Source organism: Babesia microti, chromosome II, assembly GCF_000691945.2.
Source record: "Babesia microti strain RI chromosome II, complete genome".
Classification (NCBI taxonomy): Eukaryota; Apicomplexa; class Aconoidasida; order Piroplasmida; family Babesiidae; genus Babesia; species Babesia microti.
In genome coordinates, this window is record NC_027206.1 from 1 (window position 1) to 18,032 (window position 18,032).

Below are 18,032 nucleotides of genomic sequence, written 5' to 3' on the forward strand. Positions count from 1 at the left end.
AATATTCATTAAATACTATTTAAAAAAATATCCTCTACATTATATCAATCACTATGGTATACAATTATATAACATATTAGCAACACATAACAATCAACCTTAACATATACATAATATTATGACTAATCAATACTTATTTAATACAATAATTAATAGTCATATCTATACAATCATTGTATATTGTATATTGTATATTAATTCGATATAATATTATACAAACATACTTTTATTTCAGTTAGATTTCAGTTAGATTCCATATTCTAATATTAGATTTATATTTCCCATGTTACTTTAATTTATTTCCATTTATATCTTAATTTCTTTATTTAGGAATGAGATGTTAGTTCATGTATAATAATCTGTAAATTTTATACTACATTCAAAATTAAATCAATATCAAATAAACAAAGACTATTAGTGTCATTAGTCCAAGAATTATTGAATTAGAAACTTTGGAGATTGTTGAAATAAATGATTTGAAACTTGAAATAATATTTTCGTCAAATTTGGCATCTGGAGTTTCTAAGCTGGTAACCAAAAGATCAATAAAAGTGTCATTGAACTCACTAACTGCACTATTCATCTCCCTGACCATGTCCCCAAAATGACTTCTATAATACCCATCCTTATTATAGATCTTTCGCTTCAAGTCATCAACATTAGATTTGTATTTTCTGAATGATTCCTTGACATTATTGAGCTCCGCAATATTAGGACAGGCCTCGATGGCAATGTCAATAATGACAATATACACTCCCAAATTCTCACAAATAAACTCGCCTTAATCTTCTTATCCCCGTATTCTAAATCATGTATACCATCATAATCATTCCTCAATGTATCATAAGCCCTCCGTGCATTTCATCAACTATTGCAAAAGATTTGACAATAATGTTAGAAAGCTCATCAAAATAATTGTAATTAGAACTATTACCATCATTATATTTTTTAGCACTTTCATGTAACTGGTTTGGCAACTTTGTTAACTTATCAACCTTCTCTCCTAAATAACGTAAATTTCTAACTATATCCAGTTACAATATTTGGCTGACATGCACTATTCTTTTCATCATTAATATATCAAATAAGGACAGAACAATACGTTCTAAACCTATCTGAAATATACGAGATATTATAGTAGAATTAACATCTGGACCCACACCATTTCCATTAGGCACACCTGCTCTACCAATTCCACTAGGTCTACCAACTCCACCATTTCCACTAGGACCGCCATCTGTATCACCAGGAAAAGCTGATACACTCATTAAAAAGAATGTAAAAGAAGGAATTAATATCGATTTAAATAATAACATCTTTATACACAGTATTTATTGGTATATATTTATGTATTATAGTAAAAATATTATGGTAGTAATTAAAATATTTGAAGTAATCTTCAGATGATATAAATTCAAGTTATAAATTGTATCAATTTATATTCTTGTTAATTATTAAGTTATAACAAACTTAATGTATGAAATTATGTGTTTAATAATACTGTTGACGGGGTTAGGATCTATTGCATGTTTATTGTTTAATAATATGCTCACACATCGTTTGATAATAATCACATAACATTAAGCTTAATTACCACATTTATGTTACTACATTTATGTTACCACACTATCTTAGTATACATATTACCATTTGACAACATTTTTATTATGACTGATCCATTTGTGTTTATCATCATCCATAATACGTATGCTAATTTCAACATATTTTATTGTTTATAATTATTACAAATTAATTATACCTGAATATGTAATATTTGTGATTATAATATGTAATTGTGGTCATCATTGTGTTATTCTAAACTAAACTATATAACTTTGGTAGATACAACACTCCATTTCCATTATAATATAATGGATTAACTATATTTCTGTATGGATAAATTACAAATATAAAATCATATATTTGTATTTGTAATTTTGAATTATACAATTATAATATATAAAAAATAAGATCAAATTGATTATCAATTATTAATTTATAGATAAATATTATCAGTTAATGTAGATAAAAATGAAGACATTAATTTGAAAGTTTTAATAAAAATGGCTTAAATATATATTTACAATCTGAAATAACTAATAATACATTATTTTGTAATTAATTATTTTGTATTTATAATAATTAATTATATTAATTTCTGAAATTTTGAATTATTTTAAATAATATTATACTTCATTAAATTATTTTAGATAAATTTCCAAATTCTTATACTCAATGTTATCTAGCATTTCACATTTTTCTTTCTTGCAATGTTCTTTTGCTAATGCTGTATACTCTTTATTAACGAAAAAACAAGAGAAACACGATTTTAAATCTGAGATTTCATAATAATTAATACCATTCTTGTCAGTATATTCTTTGAATCTATTATCATATTTTAATTTGTGATTATTCCATTTATTTGTATCATTATCCATTGAGTAGAAGTAATTGTAGAGTGATCCTTCTATAGAAACATAAAATTTAATTAATACTGGATTATTGTGTTCACAAGTATAGATGATTATATTAATAACAGTACCAATTGGTAATTTAGCATTGTCATCAAATTCAATTATATAATTAAAAAATTTGATTTTGTCAATTTTATTTGGATGTGATAATTTATTTCGTTGTGATTCATATATCTCGTAATCAATCTTTCTTGTTAAAGGTTCACCAGTAAGGTCATAATCCCGCAAAAACTTAGCTTTAATTATAGTACTATTGGATGCATTTGCAATAGTATTATCAGTACCAATGTTAGTTGGTACAGGTTGTGATTCAATTAATGAAACATCATTTGTATACACACAATACAGTACATTTCGATTCAATAATACTATTAAATTGATTAATATTATCTTATCTATGTTAATTTTCATTATTATTAAAATAAGAAATATGTTTATAATAAAACATTCAAGCACCATAACAACATTATCTGGGGTATATATACATATTCATGTATATCATCATTATTGATATATTCGATTATCAAATATATTTAATTATTAAATATATATAATTATGAAATTTATATGATTGTAAAAAGATTAAGAATTATAAAAAAGTAAATTATTGAAAAATTAAAAAATTATATTAAAAGTTGAATATTGTTAGTATTACAACAATTATTCATTTAAATATATAATTTAGTTTTGTAATGTTAATCAATATATGTATACAAATTTGTCTAACATTTATGTGATTTTTATAATCGATTTATCGTCATTTACTTAGATTATTTAATATTAATTTGTATAAAATATCTATACATAATTGTTCACTTATCTCCAATTGAATTTATTTACACAATATAATATCATAATATTAGAGATAATACTATATTATTAGATTATCAATGATATTATTATAATCAGTATTAATATGTGATTTAATATAATAATCAAAGTTCTAGTTATATTCACAATCATGATGGATAATATAATATGATATCATATTAATCAATTATACATTATTATCAATATAATAGTATCTAAATTAATTTGATTATAACAATTATAACAATAATCTTAATCATATTTATATATTGATAATTAATTTTTATATTGATTATCTACAACTTCAATTTATTATATTGAACATCGTTATGTGCAAAGATCTGCCTTCAACATATATATTTTTGTCTTGGATGTTGCTTATGTTATACATTTAATTTTTGAAATGTTGAGAAAATAAGAATATTGATATAAAATAGTGAATAATATTTTAATAACAATAGTAACTCCACTCATATATATTTGTTTTATTTAAAATTGTTTATTGACTTATTCTATCTTTTTGTATACATTTTAATAAAATTTCAGTTATTGTATTAAAATTATTATATTATTTATTAGGAAAGTATGGTTACACTGGAATAGAAAAAAAATTAGATGCTAATGTATTGTTTTATGTAAAAGTCATTTATGGCACAATATTTGTTTTACAACATTCCCTTGTCTATATTGCCCTTGTATTCTACAATATTGATCGTAAATTTCACAAACATATAATCTTTGATATTGTGGAAAATAGGAATAAAGATTTAGATTGCTAAGATTTCCTGAAACATCAATATTGTCACATTGAACAGAAATAAACATATTCATAATTTTTAATCGCCATCACATCCAGAATCTATATTTAATGATCATTGTTACATATTAAATAACATAATATTTATAATAGACTAACGTGAAAATGTATATAATTTGTATAAATTAGAATGAGTATATTACATGTAAGCCGTCGGTATTTTAACCAAACATTACTATTTTATACTATTAATTTGAATCTCAAGATTTGTAATATCCATTGTTCATTGTCTATAAATCATTATTTAGTCTATTATATGGATTGATGTATTGCGATTGGATTGATTTTCACATTAGGTTGGGATAATATTTGAACCACTGGTGCCCGCTTGTCTCTATGTATTGGCAGGTGGTCTCCTGTTGCTCATACTAGGATTTCTAAAAGTTTGATTTATTGGATTAGTGTTGATGTTGGTTCGTCTTCTGAAGAACTGGCACACTTTACCTAGAAAACTTGCAGTATAAATAAATGGATCTATAACCATGTTTATAACACACATAATGAGCGCGTGCCAAACCCACCAAAAAAGACCAATAACAGGATGTACAGTATCAATGAAGTAACTACCTCTCTTCTTCCTAATATACCTTAAGGTACTATGAAGATCCAAGTATTCAGCCTGCACTGCGAACGTGATTGAGCTGAAGAGCAGCAATGTGAAACTGCATAACTGCATTGAAATATTGTTAACACTTTTCAATCTCTCGAACCTTCCAGTTATATTGGAGATGCAACAAACCAAACAGAATTTCTTAGCATCCTTGCAACAACAAGTACTGTTCCCGGACTGTGTACAGCATCCACATTTACCACCAGAACTACCACTGCATGTATCTCCACTAGCTGAATTGCAACATTTACAACTTTCACCTCCATTACAACACGTCTTCCCATCATTGCAGCAATCATCTTTACTACACACATCTGTAACTCCATTTTCACAACACTTCTGTCCATCTTTGCAGCAATCATCTTTACCACATAAAAATTTTATAATACAACAATTACCACCACTAGTACAATTAGTGGTACAATTACATTCACATGAAGAACCTCCACCATTACAACTGGTTATAACACTACCATTCAATTCTTCAATAACTTTCAAGAGCATATCCTTAGACTGTTTAATGTTACTAACCCCTACCAGTAAATCTGGCTTATCTTGACTATTCTTCGTACCGCCACTGTCACTTCGTTTTACTTTAGAAAACACCTTGATGGATGAACAAATTAATTTCCTAGATTCTTTTAGTTTATCTTTCGCAACACTCAAACATTTGCTACTACACGCTTCGCAACACTTGGCTTCACCTGAGCTGGAACAACATAACATATTACATGCACAACACATTCTACAATGGATACAACGTAATAAGTTTATGATGTTAAAATCTAAATGAATATCTTGGTTAATGTGGAAAGAATTAGTGTGCAGTATATTGTACATTATGAGTAAGTCACTCACCTTCCTTATTGATTTCATCTATTATGAAATTGTATTGGCCCAATTGTGAAAATATCTGTACAAAAATCAAATAACAATATGTTCTAGAGAAACTGTAAAAAATAGAAAAGTAATAGATGAAACTGTAGGTTTTCATTAATGAAAGGAAGGGGTTGTTCGGATAGTGATATGTCAGTGTAACTAATATAGAAATAATATTTCTAATTATTGTGAATGAGATTGCAGAAAACGTCCATAAACTATTCCAACCAATGTTTATTAGGGACATATAGTCTGTATACATTGGCTTCCCTTTTATTTGGAAAAAATGTGGATTAATAATCTCCCATACTATAAATATTAAGGCCAATATAGATCTAACTATACTGTAAGCAGTTTTAATAGAAGATTGCCGGACCGCCCTATTATCTTCAGTGTAAATATCCATATCCAACACGACTATATTAAATAATGTAATAATTGAAAATATTTAATGGTAAATAATGGCACAAAAAAACATTTTCTTATAACTTACGTATAGATGGGTAAAATAAATTACACGATGATTCCATAGCAGAATAACTCAATGCCCATGCCACATTACGGATATTTACTAAAGATTCCTTTAATAATTGCCATCTGTTACCCGAGGATAATTTAGCTTTATTATCTTCTATCACATAATATATGTCCAAAATCATGAAAATTAAATGAATCGTTGAAATTATAATATTAATCAAACATAATTCCAATAAAATAGATCGAATCGATGATGGATTATTTACATCAACAGTATTCAGTTTGTACCGATAATAATATTCAGGTAATAAACCAGATACATAACCGCCAAAAGCAAATGCATTTCCCATACTTTCCAATCTCCATACTACAAAAGCTTGCTAAATTCATACCTTATTGGATTATAATTGTGATCCAAACTATGAACTTGATTATACCACCCTTACCCCTATATTCAATCGATACCCTTGAAAATTCATCGCAAAATATCACGCATATTATTAACAATATTTCAACGCATCAACTATAAAGCATTTTATTGTTGCCGATATTATTACCATAGCTGTACCAATCCGTGTATGTAGTACCATTATAAAACAGATAAGCAGTTCTATAGTATTCAAAATAAAATGCAATCACATTATAATTTATGCGTTAGAATTTAATACTAATATTCAGACATTATAAAATTTTGTATGTGTTCAGCATCGTCAGTATCTTGAGATAGGAAATAACTGTCTATATAGTTGTGCAGTAGGCGGATTTATCAGATCATACATCATGTATACCATATTTTCACTATAACATTTCCACGGTTACATCATAAAAATGAGTAAACATATAACAAAGGTAATTGCAATGTAATTTAGTGCACACTATCAAATGATTCTGTTATAAAATTAATTGATTGCACTAAATTGAATATGTCCGATGGCAAGGGCATACTTGCTGCTGACGAATCCACTGGTACAATTAAGAAGAGGTTTAACATGATAAATTTGGAAAATACGGAGTAACATCGCGTTACATATAGAAATTTACTTTTTACAACACCATTATACAATCAATACATTTCCGGAACAATACTGTTTGATGAGGCTCTCTTCCAGAATGATCCCAATGAGAAACCGTTTGTTGAAATACTCAAAGTTAACAAAATTATAATTGGCATCAAAGTGGACACTGTATTGTAGTTAATTCCCAATACCGATAAATACTTTACCAAAAGCTTTGGACGCCTTGTTTATTCACTGCAAAAGTACTATGAAGCTGGAGCCAGATTTGCCAAATGGAGATCAGTAATCTCGATAGATCTAAAAACATCCAAACCTTCAATGCTATCCATAAATACTGTTTGTGATGGTTTAGTTAAATATGCAAGTGTTTGCCAAGCAAATGGCCTCTTTCCCATTGTGGAACCGGAAATTCTCGCCGACGGTGATCACTCAATTGAAACATGTGCTATTGTTATAGAGAAAGTCCTATCAGTGTTATTTAAATCCCTTTATGACCATAGAGTAGTATTGGAAGGGACAATACTCAAAATCAATATGATTACTCCTGGGTTTGATTCTAAAAATAAAAGCTCATCTCAGGAAATAGCCTACTTTACCACTAAGGCATTGTTACGTACGGTACCACCTGCTCTAGGTGGTATTGTATTCCCTTCTGGAGGCCAATTGGAAGCAGATGCCACGGTGAATTTGAATTCAATAAACAGATTTGGATCTTTTCCATGGAAGCTATCTTTATCCTACGGCAGAACATTACAAGCATCATGTATTAGGACTTGGTCCGCAAGGCTGATAATGTGTCTAAAGCTCAACAAGTATTTTTACAAAGAGCCAAGGGAAATAGCATGGCGTGCCTGGGCAAACTTAATGTTTCTAAAGTTGGAGATGCATCAAAAATATATTATTTGAGAAACACTACACATATTAATTTTAGCTACTCCATCACATATTGTATAACTTGTTAACATTGGGCTATGGATAATCACAATAGTTTCGAACGTATGTTTATTTATGCGTTAGAAAATAGCAATGTGGTTATAATTCAGGGGAAAGATGCTTCAACTGAACCAGAAAATCTCCCTCTTTACATCTACAATGCGGGATTCACCTGCCTATCGCAAAAACATCCTTTTTTTAGCAGAAAAATTGTTATTGCCCGACCTCATATTTCAAAAACACGGATACAACGGTTATCTAGTTTATTAAACAATGGCAATCTTGTCGGATTCATGGAAACATTAGAATTTACTCGCCATTCTAACGTTCAGATAATTTTTACCAATTATGACATTTTAATAAGAAAACTTCTTATAGATCCACTTCTTACTGAATATTCTGTTGTTATTATTGAAGATGTTAACAAAAGGAACATTATGACGGATGCTTTAATCTCTCTGCTCGCCATTGTAACATCTCTTAGACGTATGCGCCTTGTCTTAACAATATCTTCTGGAGATTCATTGACTCTAACATCTTATTTTAAAAATAATAATGCATTTTCAGGTAATATAAGTAATAATTTAGACAACAAACTTACCGTACTCGGATCATATGCCAATGTAAAACCCATTCATTATCTAAAGGAACCTACGCCTAACTATCTCGATGCGGCATTTGATATAGGTATCAAGTATTTAACCAAGTGTATGATATAAATAAAAGTGAACCTGCTGGAGATATCCTTGTGTTCCTTCCTCGAGATAATGATGTAAACCACTTCGTTTCATCTATAAACACTAGTAGTGCCGGCAAGTCAGGACATTTCCAATTATTAGCTCTAATACCAGGTATCATTATTCACATTTAGGCGATTATACCAAAAAATATATCAGTTTAAATCGCAAAGTTTATGTTACAAGCGCTACAAAACCATTTTCACTTGAAAACATTCATTTTGTTGTCGATTCATGTCTAGATAAATATACTAAGATTCATAAAAATGGACATTTACAACAAACAATTCAAATTGCACCTATCGAGATTATGGATTATAGATCTTCTTTTACATCAAATAAATGCTATCGTTTAATGAAACATGAGAGCTTATCATTTGCTCCTCGATCGCACGACCCTAGGGCTGAAACTGATGATATTACAAATCTAGTTTTATACCTTCTTTTGCTGGGAGGAAATAATTTGAAAATAGAATTATTAAACCCCCCCAGCATCTTGTCACTAGAAAATGCACTTTTAAGACTATTCTTACTAAACGCGATAGATTATAATGGAAAGATTATATACCCAAATGCTCACTTTATGTCTCAAGTTGATTTCGATCCGATGTTATCGGCTTTTTTATTACAATGCGCTTTTGTACGATTTACATTTATTCAGAAAAAATGCCCGCTTGTAGGAGCAACAATATGTGCAATGATATTTGTCAAATCGGAATTGTGGACAGAGAATCCTACCTCAACTTCATCTTTGAAAAGATTAAAAGATGCAAGAATGGATGTAGGAGCTATGGAAGGAGATTTTTTTTCACTTTACAACATTTATAGTCAGGCAATGACTCATTTAAATAATATCAAACAATGGGCCCAAATGTGAGATTTAAATTGACGTAGGCGTTTGATAAACCATCTAGCAATTAAAAAGGCAAAAAAAATTAGATCAAGGATCATAAGAACATATAAGCAATTTAAATTTAAAATTGTAAATTTGAAAATATTTAGACGGAATCAAATGATCAAGATTCTGTTACACGAGCAATGGCTGCATCTTTCTTTATGAATGTGGCATGCCCTAAACATGTGTTATTACAAGGAATAAATAAGGAATATAATGATGAATGTGGCAACTGCCCATATATGCTTTTGTAGGCCATCAATTAATTTAGAAATGACAAAGAATCCGTATTTTTCATACACCCTCATTCATTCATTTCCCATTTACAACCGCAATGCCTTATATTTACTAATGTATTTTTTATATAAAATTTAGGCTATACATGGAGATACCAATTATATCGTGAATGTCAATCAAATGGATCCAAAGTGAGAGTTAGACATAATTTAGAATATTGGTCCAAGAAGCTCCAAATTATCTGAAAACCAGCAGAGTTTAACGATTTAATTTTTGATAATTATATTTTAGTCTATGAATAGCATTTTTTCAGGAATATTGCATACATATCCCTTATCCTTGCCTAAACTATATGTATGGCACTATATTCTACACATGTCCTCCCTCATAAAAAGATTCCTCCCCCTAATATCTTTTGCAAATAGATTTTCGAGTAAATATAAATGAATTCAGGCCTACACAATACAAAAGTAAAAATAAAGAATCCTTATTATCGTAAAAAAGGTTTATGGGAGTATGCCAGTATATAATGTAGATGGAGGCGACGGTTGATATATTTGAGTAATAAAAGACGTTATTATAAAAAATTTCTAGTACCTAAGGTTATCAATCCTGCTGAAAATTCTGTAATTTATTTTTAATAAAGATCAAAGGGCGCGAAGGTCATTCGTGGACTTTCACAGTAGAAAATATACCGATTAGATCTAAGAGCCTAAAGAACTATTGCAAATTGGTATTTTAATTCATAAATAGTTTTCCAATCTCCACGTTCAGGATGCATTGGATTGGCTTGCTGCTTTGCCAAAAATCAATACTAATATAATTTTGAACTCCGTAATACCTATTAAATATAGATAAGTAAAGCTAGACGTAAAATTGTGGAAGAATTCAATGGGGATTCCAGTAGACTTTACATTAGTAAATCAATCATAAATTAGGTAATTTTGTCTTAAATAATAAGTCTCCAATGAGAAGAATTAAAATGGGATGGGGGGGTATTGCTGTAATAAATCAGGATGTTTTAGATTAACTAAAACTCCAAGAACTAATATAGTGTATAGTATTCGTGAAATGCCAATGGAAGAATTTTACCAGAAGACATTTATATTAGGAGATGTATGTTATGCTTAATGATAGATACCTAGAAGTTTGGGAGCAGAATTAAGATCGCATATTGCTCAAAGACGAGCCCCTTTGAGAAATATTGCTGATTGGTATCCATACCTTACATCTCATACTCGTTATCAATTTAGAAAGGTTTGAAGACTTCTCATTATAGCATTTGAAAATTTTAAATGACACTCGCCAATTCGACTACTACAACCACAGAAGGTATATAATAAATATAGTTTATTTAGGGAATGGATATCGAAATATAAAGAGAATTTGGAAAGGTTATTTGTTATTAATGCTAGGCGGAGGAATCAATTGAGAGAACAATACAATTTACTGCATGTATAAATTAAAAATTTATCCACCTTTGAATTTTATATAATATATTTTATACGATAGATATATTTGTATAAATAAAAGTATAGATTATATTAATTACAAATAATTGAGAGGAAATTTTTTATCAAAGATGTGAAACCAAAAATGGAAATCAGAAATTTAGCAGTTATACATAAATCTTTGAAAATTGTTCGTAGGGAAGATTAGTAATAATAGATTTCGAACTATTACCCGATGAATCAATCTCAATTTGAGCGGTGTACTGATCAAAATTCACTTTTTTAAGAGTACCTACTTTCCCAAAATATTCCCCTGCCAATACTTTAACCCTTCCACCAATAGCCTATGTAAAAGTATATGTTACTGGGACCACGGTTCTCAATTCTTTAATGGGAAGAGAGAATTTATCACCATCAGATTCCAACATCGCAGTTGCACTAAATTATTGCAAACATATCTTTTCTCATTTACGTTTATGACTCGACATTTTTTTCCATGATTTTTATCCTTAGAAAGAACCTTAACTACAATACCGGTTTGTATCAATCTGGAATATATGCTAACTTACAAATCGTTTTTTGATTCAAGAGGCCTTTTTAATAGCGGCCCTTTTGAAGCTAATTTTTCCATTACACTCTAAATATACATATATTACTAACCTTTGGTTCATGCTTATCAGTGAAGACTTTTTTAACCGATCCCTTTTCATATTTTTCAGAAAAAACGTTATTTTTAACATATACCTTAGGATTTTCACTCCTCTTTTCCTTATCATCTATCCGAATAACGACATTTTCATTGTTTTTTTTCATATTAGTGTATTCCTAAATAAACAAATACATACAGGTTCTTTATACCCCCCTTTGACGGACTTGGATTCTCGTATCAACTTGTTGATAAGAATTTGATGCCTTTGTTCAAGCGACATTCTATTCTTTTCCCTATCTTCTGTGTCTTTCTAGATTAAATGCGCGCATACTTCTCTCTTAATTTTTTCCTGATCAATATATTCTAGATACCAACCTTTTGGCGTATGTTCAACTTTACACTTCCCCTGTCTACCCAAGTACTAAATTAACAAGTCAATTTACCAGTACAAATTCAGACAAAGTGACCCAGATTGTGGCATTCATATGAACATGTTGTTTATCAGAAATAAGTTCTTGATAAACAGTATTAGCCAATACCCTGGTTCTACAATATCTATATAAAATGAGAACCGCACCTTGTCCTCATTAATTGCATAAATGAGTGCTCAAATGTTTTAGAAAAACTATCCATGAATCTATGGGCATTGGAGCAAAAAACTTGCATTTGCCTTTGATGCCCTTCAGACAATCGGTGACACTAAGTAAAATTTTAGTTACCTTAAAGCCATTTTCATCTCTACACTGCTTTTCACACATTTGGCAGTACCATTTTAACTTTTGAAGACCTTTGGCTCTCATTTTGTTTGCCAGCCATTTTGGAGTTCCCACCTCTGCCTTAGGCATATTTTGTGCCACTCCACAAAATGTTTAAACAAAGCACAACAAACCCATATTAATGTTATCTGCGAGAGTATTAAGGTACAAAAATGAGACCGTAACTAAATTTAATTTATATTCAAAACAGTTACTCAACAACATATCCAAATATCACGACACATCATCATCTGATAAATTGTCCGTAGCCAAGGTAACTCAATCTAATAAAATAGGATATACATCAGAATGTAAACAATTTTATAGGAATTACAAGAGAGATTAGGTCAAAAATACGCTTCTTTTCTACTCTACATTTGATAGAATTTCTCAATATCGCGGGAGATCTTTTTTCCTACAAACTCAAAATACATATTAATCAGACACTGGAACCCATTTTAAATAAAAATTCGTCATCGCAATTTTCAAGTCATTTGTACCTCATTAGACGTAATATAATTGATCATTTGCTAAGTTTATATCATTACAATCTTGTATCTATAGATGAAAAATATTATTTGTTATGCTCACTTTCCAAGTCATGGGACTTGGTACCTCTTCAAACATGGAATTATCTCTTTGAATCTTTCATAAATGAGCTTCACCTACACTCTCCCATCCAGATTGCAAATATTATGCTGATTCATCATAGAATCCAACACCTATTTCACAAGCAAACTAATTACAATTTTATAGCGCTTGATCACAATAACACCCGATCTAAACCATTAAATGAAGCTATCGCCATGGCAATACCTGATTATAACATGATAACTAACGATTATATCCATTCCATGGGTTTAACGCTACTTTCCAATAATATACAATTACTGAAACCCAAGAAGATCATAGAAATAACATACCTGGCGACTAGAAGAAACTGCAAGTCAATTAATTTCTACAATACAGTTCATCGACACTTAATGGGAATAAACAATCTTACATTTGGGAATTATACCACTCTCGTTCGGTTGAATACCCAAGTTTTACACTCGTGCTTATCAATTTCTGGTAGCAGACTACATCTACCACAAGAGATTAATGATATCATTTGTGTATTTTCAAACATTCTTGAATGCGTTGAATCTTATAACAACATGATTGGATCTAAAAAACCCGTAAACCCCTCCCCAGAAAACAACCTGTTTTATTATGATTTAGAATTGATGATTAACATTAATAACACTTTCAGGCCGAAATACCACTCAATATTAATTCTGGATGCGTTGTGTTCCCAACCAATTCTAAAATCGCTTTGCCTTCTTGATCGACATCATACCCAATTGAGTGCTAACATGCCACAATTGTTACACAAGTACCACTCTTCTATCAGCAAACTTATTGAGATCACACTATACAATATTAAAAATTTACCATGCAATGTTATACTTAGTTCACTTAGGATTTCGGGGTCTAGGTATTCGAAGTTTTTTTGCGCTAGGGAATTTTCGTGCGCGAATAAAGAGATCGGAAATGTAGTGTCTGCAAACATAGAAAACCACAGCAATTTAATTGCACTCTCACGCTTTAACGTATAAATTAAATGTCCAGAATAACATATAACTTTTTAAATACTAAGTTTTAGTAAACAAGACGGAATTCCTAGTAACCAATTGATACATACAACTCATCATTCATCTATAATTTAAAACACTTATTGAGGTTAGACTGTCACAGTGGACATGAGTAAGCGCGATTGAAATGGGCAGGGAAGATGACAAAAGCTTGAACTACATAGGAATCGTCAGGCTAACCGACCGTTGCCTGTTGGCATCGCACCCAGATGCTCCACCAAAGGAATCAAGAAAAGAAGTTAGTAAAGTTCTTTACATAGATCCAATCACTGTTCGACAAGATTTACAAGGACTCGGATAAGAACATTAAAAATAGTAGCCATAACTTAATTTAGATACGAAGAAGTGTCTAAGTTCAGCCAGTGGTAAACTTTACTTTATAACAAATAGCCTCAAAACTATAGTTATTTTTGTGTACTCAAAGGATCCAAAATTCCCTAAAAGAATAGCTTCAAAGTTACTAAAGGTAAGCTAAACTGAGCGTAGGAATATGCCGATGCTATAGATTCTGCTGTTGGTGATAAGAATCTTGCGAGCGCCAAAAAGTACAGCTTGAGTCCCAAGTTAAAAACGATATCAATTGAACTGTTGGAAAAGTATTACGATTACAAGAAAAAGGATCCAACGACAAAGGTATTTGTGCAATAATCTAGGTAAATCGAATGTTATGAAGGCTAAAGAAAATGTTGAAGGGATTCTAGACCATTTCACTGAAGATGTAAATAAGTTGATTGAGAGTTACGGGAATATCGAGGACTTGAAATCCAAATCGGTGCATTTGCAAGAACAAGCCGCAAAGGTTAGACTAAAACACTTTACAAATTGATATACTTAATGATTTACACAGTTTAGCAGCGCAACTACAACAGTGAAGAGGTCGTACAGGCGACAGTACTTATCGGTAAAACCATTGTCTAATTTAGCATGTCATAACACTGGTCATAATTGCCCTAGTGATTGTATTGTACTTCACATTACCATTCTTTACCAATTCATCGGAAGGAATTTCCAATGTTGTAGACAATAATGGCGGGGATAAGTCTAGCCACAACATAAATGCGTTGAGGGGCCCACAATTTAAATAATTAGAAATAATTTTTGTTTTATTGAGCAGTGATGTTCTGTATCTAAAAGTAGTAATATATGAAAAAGATGAATACAAAGGCCATGATAAAGCCGAGGGTGATAATGTGCTGGTTCATACGGGCATATTTGTGGATGCTGACGATTGTAGAATCAGATACTGATACTAAGCGTAACAACCCGATTAAATTATTTTTTATGCCACTTAGTCTTTTGTTTTGCGTTGATAACAATTTTACAGTGTTTATACCCTGAGAAAGAGTATCTCTCAGTTCCCTATTGGTTGTATGAAGGGTTGATAAGTCATTGTTGGAATCCGCTAATTTGCGGTTTTTGAATTTGGAGTATGTATCCCTGTAACACATTTCAAACGATTTCACCTCACGGGAATCTCTAAATAGCTTTGCTAACAAATATTTGTAGTTGGTTAGTTGTTCAGAAAAGATTTGGACCTTCCTGTGACAAGTAAGGTTTAGGATCGAGTTATCCTTTTTGCCCGAATCAGCAATTGTGCTTACATGCAGATTAGTTATTTTATGTGTCTTAGCTATTATACTGCATAAGGAATTATACTTTTCTTCGAAAAGTTCGGTCATTGAGGCAATTCTACTTATTAGTACGGGTAGAAGTGTACCATTTGAATATTTATTTTCAGTTTGGACAATATCCCTGCATCTATCATGCAATTCGTTTAATTCTGCAGATATTTTGTTCAAAAATGAAATTTCATCATTGATATTATCCTCAATTGCCATTGTAACGACACTACTATTAATGTTGCAAAAGCGTATAGTCTTCTGGTATATCAGAGTTGGATTCAAAGAATGTATAACTTAAAGTGATTCGATTTACCGATTCTAAATCAATTATTGGATACCCAGCCTGGGATCAGTTAGTATTTCTGGGTCCAAGTAGAAGAATATGGGCAATTCAACTTCCTCGTCTAAATAATAAGAGTGGTACTGGGATTAAGCATTTGTTCCTCGAAGCAGAAGCACTGGATTTTGTTAAAGTACTGGCCAGCCTCATCAGGGATGACGTTGTACGTTGCTATGCCGATTATTGGCGTAGGCTGCAAATTTTTGGCCTTGTAAAATGCCAAAGTGGTTTCGCCAGGTCTAATTATAACGCTATCTTGACACGGATAAAATTTCCACAGGATATTAGATTGCGAAACAAAGTCTACAACAAATTTCTTATTGTTACTGTAACTCGGTGGAGCTGGATGATAAAAAACTTACGTGATAGATTTGTGTAAGAGGTGTGTGATTTCGGAGTCCCTAGATAACCGGATTTTTGGCAGAACAATTCATACAATGGAATTGCCAAAAATGTTAACCCTATAATGCAAATTGTCACAGCACTAAGCGTATTACAAGTATGCACTGGATTGTTGTATGGTATAGTTATCTGTTGTTGACTTTTTAAGAACTTGACGGCAATTTTTTTTCCACCACCACTAACGCCTGTCTTAGTGCCACCAGCGTTAAAGTTACTTGAGTATCTCTTAAAAATGATATGTTCTAGTGCTAGACTACTATGCCTAATAACGGTTACCAATTTAAGCATTAATGTGCGGCGAGTAGATAACATCATAAGTTAGTGAACCACTCGTCAAGTTCAAACACATCTCTCATCTCATTTTTGGCGAATATCAACTGAAATACACTCAAATTTTTTCTAACAAACGTATCAACATTAGTGCTCAGACATGTTCCTTGAGCAAAATCAATCGAATCATCGTGTTTCCCCTGCAATATCATACATATTGCCCTGAGTCACTTGCTTATTACTTGTTATAATCACATTGCGATTTGCTTTCTAATTTTGAACCACCCAACGCAGTATATGAGTGGCTAATCTTATTTTGTATTTGTTTAGTCCATGTCTTGGGCACATGGGACATTATACTGTTAAGAACCCTTATGCCATCCTACTTAACACAACTATTACCTCCGGCCTATAGCACTGGCTCAAACAATCACTCAGTATCAACCCAATTAACAAAATTCTTCTTTCAATATTTTCATCATTTCCCAAATTGAACTGATTTATGCAAGATCTTAAGAGGGAATGGAGCCTATCAATTGCCGTATATGTCGAACCGATTAGGTGTGGAAAATAGGCGTAAATTGCTCTCAACCCAAAGCTTGCCATACAGTCACTGGATATTATGGTGCCTACCCTGAACTATGCTTGTACTTATTGGGATAGGTTTCATAAAGCCACTTAGGGTCATCTGGTGACCCAATTATGTTGAAATCTAATGTTATTTGTTTGAAATCCTACATAAATTGTAACATACGCCTTTCCTTAGATTGTTAAATATGCGAATTGTAATCGCTGTTAGCTGTTCCAGGGGTTTCTTCTCTAGTTTGGACACTAGCTCATCAATTGAGTTGTCAAGCGATGAATAGTCCTTAGTAAACCAGCGATTTAGTACATCTTCCAAGGATACCATTGCAAATGTGCAAATGTCACACTGACATAAAGAGGGAGTGCATGTGTAAGTACGATGAAGTGCCACCCCATAGAATACTTCTATACACTCCCCTTGTCATGTCGACTAGTGCAC

The 18,032-nt window shown here is 31.2% G+C and overlaps 13 protein-coding genes across 13 annotated transcripts; 5 read left to right on the forward strand and 8 right to left on the reverse strand.

Moving 5' to 3' along the window:
• Positions 1 to 385: 385 nt before the first annotated feature.
• On the reverse strand, positions 386 to 1,316 carry BMR1_02g00005 (BMN1 family; the record flags this gene model as incomplete). Its single annotated transcript, XM_012792322.1, has 2 exons — positions 386 to 780; positions 1,127 to 1,316. 2 exons carry the CDS (start codon positions 1,314 to 1,316, stop codon positions 386 to 388), a joined length of 585 nt encoding a protein of 194 aa, XP_012647776.1.
• An 885-nt stretch (positions 1,317 to 2,201) lies between these two features.
• BMR1_02g00010 (BMN2 family) lies at positions 2,202 to 2,885 on the reverse strand (the record flags this gene model as incomplete). The annotated part of the gene is made up of 1 exon (XM_012792323.1): positions 2,202 to 2,885. The coding sequence occupies one exon, from the start codon at positions 2,883 to 2,885 to the stop codon at positions 2,202 to 2,204; it is 684 nt and encodes a 227-aa protein (XP_012647777.1).
• Positions 2,886 to 4,435: 1,550 nt separating this feature from the next.
• Positions 4,436 to 6,417, reverse strand: BMR1_02g00011 (Vesa-like; the record flags this gene model as incomplete). Its single annotated transcript, XM_021483008.1, has 3 exons — positions 4,436 to 5,496; positions 5,570 to 6,007; positions 6,084 to 6,417. 3 exons carry the CDS (start codon positions 6,415 to 6,417, stop codon positions 4,436 to 4,438), a joined length of 1,833 nt encoding a protein of 610 aa, XP_021337979.1.
• A 478-nt stretch (positions 6,418 to 6,895) lies between these two features.
• Positions 6,896 to 8,045, forward strand: BMR1_02g00030 (fructose-bisphosphate aldolase; the record flags this gene model as incomplete). Its single annotated transcript, XM_012792327.1, is given in 5 exon segments — positions 6,896 to 6,916; positions 6,937 to 7,079; positions 7,101 to 7,242; positions 7,261 to 7,846; positions 7,888 to 8,045. 5 exon segments carry the CDS (start codon positions 6,896 to 6,898, stop codon positions 8,043 to 8,045), a joined length of 1,050 nt encoding a protein of 349 aa, XP_012647781.1.
• A 9-nt stretch (positions 8,046 to 8,054) lies between these two features.
• Positions 8,055 to 10,147, forward strand: BMR1_02g00035 (Probable ATP-dependent RNA helicase DHX35; the record flags this gene model as incomplete). The annotated part of the gene is made up of 10 exons (XM_021483010.1): positions 8,055 to 8,583; positions 8,605 to 8,703; positions 8,724 to 8,867; positions 8,888 to 9,393; positions 9,415 to 9,626; positions 9,648 to 9,735; positions 9,756 to 9,898; positions 9,920 to 10,001; positions 10,024 to 10,076; positions 10,099 to 10,147. 10 exons carry the CDS (start codon positions 8,055 to 8,057, stop codon positions 10,145 to 10,147), a joined length of 1,905 nt encoding a protein of 634 aa, XP_021337980.1.
• Positions 10,261 to 11,346, forward strand: BMR1_02g00040 (50S ribosomal protein L22, mitochondrial, putative; the record flags this gene model as incomplete). Its single annotated transcript, XM_021483011.1, has 12 exons — positions 10,261 to 10,318; positions 10,339 to 10,399; positions 10,421 to 10,511; positions 10,532 to 10,618; positions 10,639 to 10,719; positions 10,740 to 10,803; positions 10,824 to 10,880; positions 10,901 to 11,001; positions 11,023 to 11,142; positions 11,165 to 11,217; positions 11,244 to 11,279; positions 11,301 to 11,346. 12 exons carry the CDS (start codon positions 10,261 to 10,263, stop codon positions 11,344 to 11,346), a joined length of 855 nt encoding a protein of 284 aa, XP_021337981.1.
• BMR1_02g00041 (DNA/RNA-binding protein KIN17) lies at positions 11,504 to 11,764 on the reverse strand (the record flags this gene model as incomplete). The annotated part of the gene is made up of 2 exons (XM_021483012.1): positions 11,504 to 11,680; positions 11,702 to 11,764. 2 exons carry the CDS (start codon positions 11,762 to 11,764, stop codon positions 11,504 to 11,506), a joined length of 240 nt encoding a protein of 79 aa, XP_021337982.1.
• Positions 11,716 to 12,830, reverse strand: BMR1_02g00042 (Domain of Kin17 curved DNA-binding protein; the record flags this gene model as incomplete). Its single annotated transcript, XM_021483013.1, has 8 exons — positions 11,716 to 11,884; positions 11,906 to 11,973; positions 11,997 to 12,161; positions 12,182 to 12,295; positions 12,317 to 12,406; positions 12,429 to 12,540; positions 12,563 to 12,684; positions 12,705 to 12,830. The coding sequence occupies 8 exons, from the start codon at positions 12,828 to 12,830 to the stop codon at positions 11,716 to 11,718; spliced, it is 966 nt and encodes a 321-aa protein (XP_021337983.1).
• A 52-nt stretch (positions 12,831 to 12,882) lies between these two features.
• On the forward strand, positions 12,883 to 14,338 carry BMR1_02g00050 (hypothetical protein; the record flags this gene model as incomplete). The annotated part of the gene is made up of 2 exons (XM_012792331.1): positions 12,883 to 13,014; positions 13,037 to 14,338. The coding sequence occupies 2 exons, from the start codon at positions 12,883 to 12,885 to the stop codon at positions 14,336 to 14,338; spliced, it is 1,434 nt and encodes a 477-aa protein (XP_012647785.1).
• Positions 14,339 to 14,501: 163 nt separating this feature from the next.
• On the forward strand, positions 14,502 to 15,459 carry BMR1_02g00055 (hypothetical protein; the record flags this gene model as incomplete). Its single annotated transcript, XM_021483014.1, has 7 exons — positions 14,502 to 14,612; positions 14,635 to 14,689; positions 14,710 to 14,840; positions 14,861 to 15,007; positions 15,048 to 15,173; positions 15,222 to 15,275; positions 15,298 to 15,459. 7 exons carry the CDS (start codon positions 14,502 to 14,504, stop codon positions 15,457 to 15,459), a joined length of 786 nt encoding a protein of 261 aa, XP_021337984.1.
• A 42-nt stretch (positions 15,460 to 15,501) lies between these two features.
• BMR1_02g00060 (hypothetical protein) lies at positions 15,502 to 16,212 on the reverse strand (the record flags this gene model as incomplete). Its single annotated transcript, XM_012792333.1, has 1 exon — positions 15,502 to 16,212. The coding sequence occupies one exon, from the start codon at positions 16,210 to 16,212 to the stop codon at positions 15,502 to 15,504; it is 711 nt and encodes a 236-aa protein (XP_012647787.1).
• Positions 16,213 to 16,228: 16 nt separating this feature from the next.
• Positions 16,229 to 17,026, reverse strand: BMR1_02g00065 (cytochrome c oxidase subunit XI assembly protein; the record flags this gene model as incomplete). Its single annotated transcript, XM_012792334.1, has 4 exons — positions 16,229 to 16,314; positions 16,335 to 16,400; positions 16,421 to 16,678; positions 16,699 to 17,026. The coding sequence occupies 4 exons, from the start codon at positions 17,024 to 17,026 to the stop codon at positions 16,229 to 16,231; spliced, it is 738 nt and encodes a 245-aa protein (XP_012647788.1).
• A 23-nt stretch (positions 17,027 to 17,049) lies between these two features.
• Positions 17,050 to 17,918, reverse strand: BMR1_02g00070 (conserved Plasmodium protein, unknown function; the record flags this gene model as incomplete). Its single annotated transcript, XM_012792335.1, has 5 exons — positions 17,050 to 17,230; positions 17,251 to 17,390; positions 17,411 to 17,621; positions 17,642 to 17,742; positions 17,763 to 17,918. The coding sequence occupies 5 exons, from the start codon at positions 17,916 to 17,918 to the stop codon at positions 17,050 to 17,052; spliced, it is 789 nt and encodes a 262-aa protein (XP_012647789.1).
• Between the last annotated feature and the right edge of the window lie 114 nt (positions 17,919 to 18,032).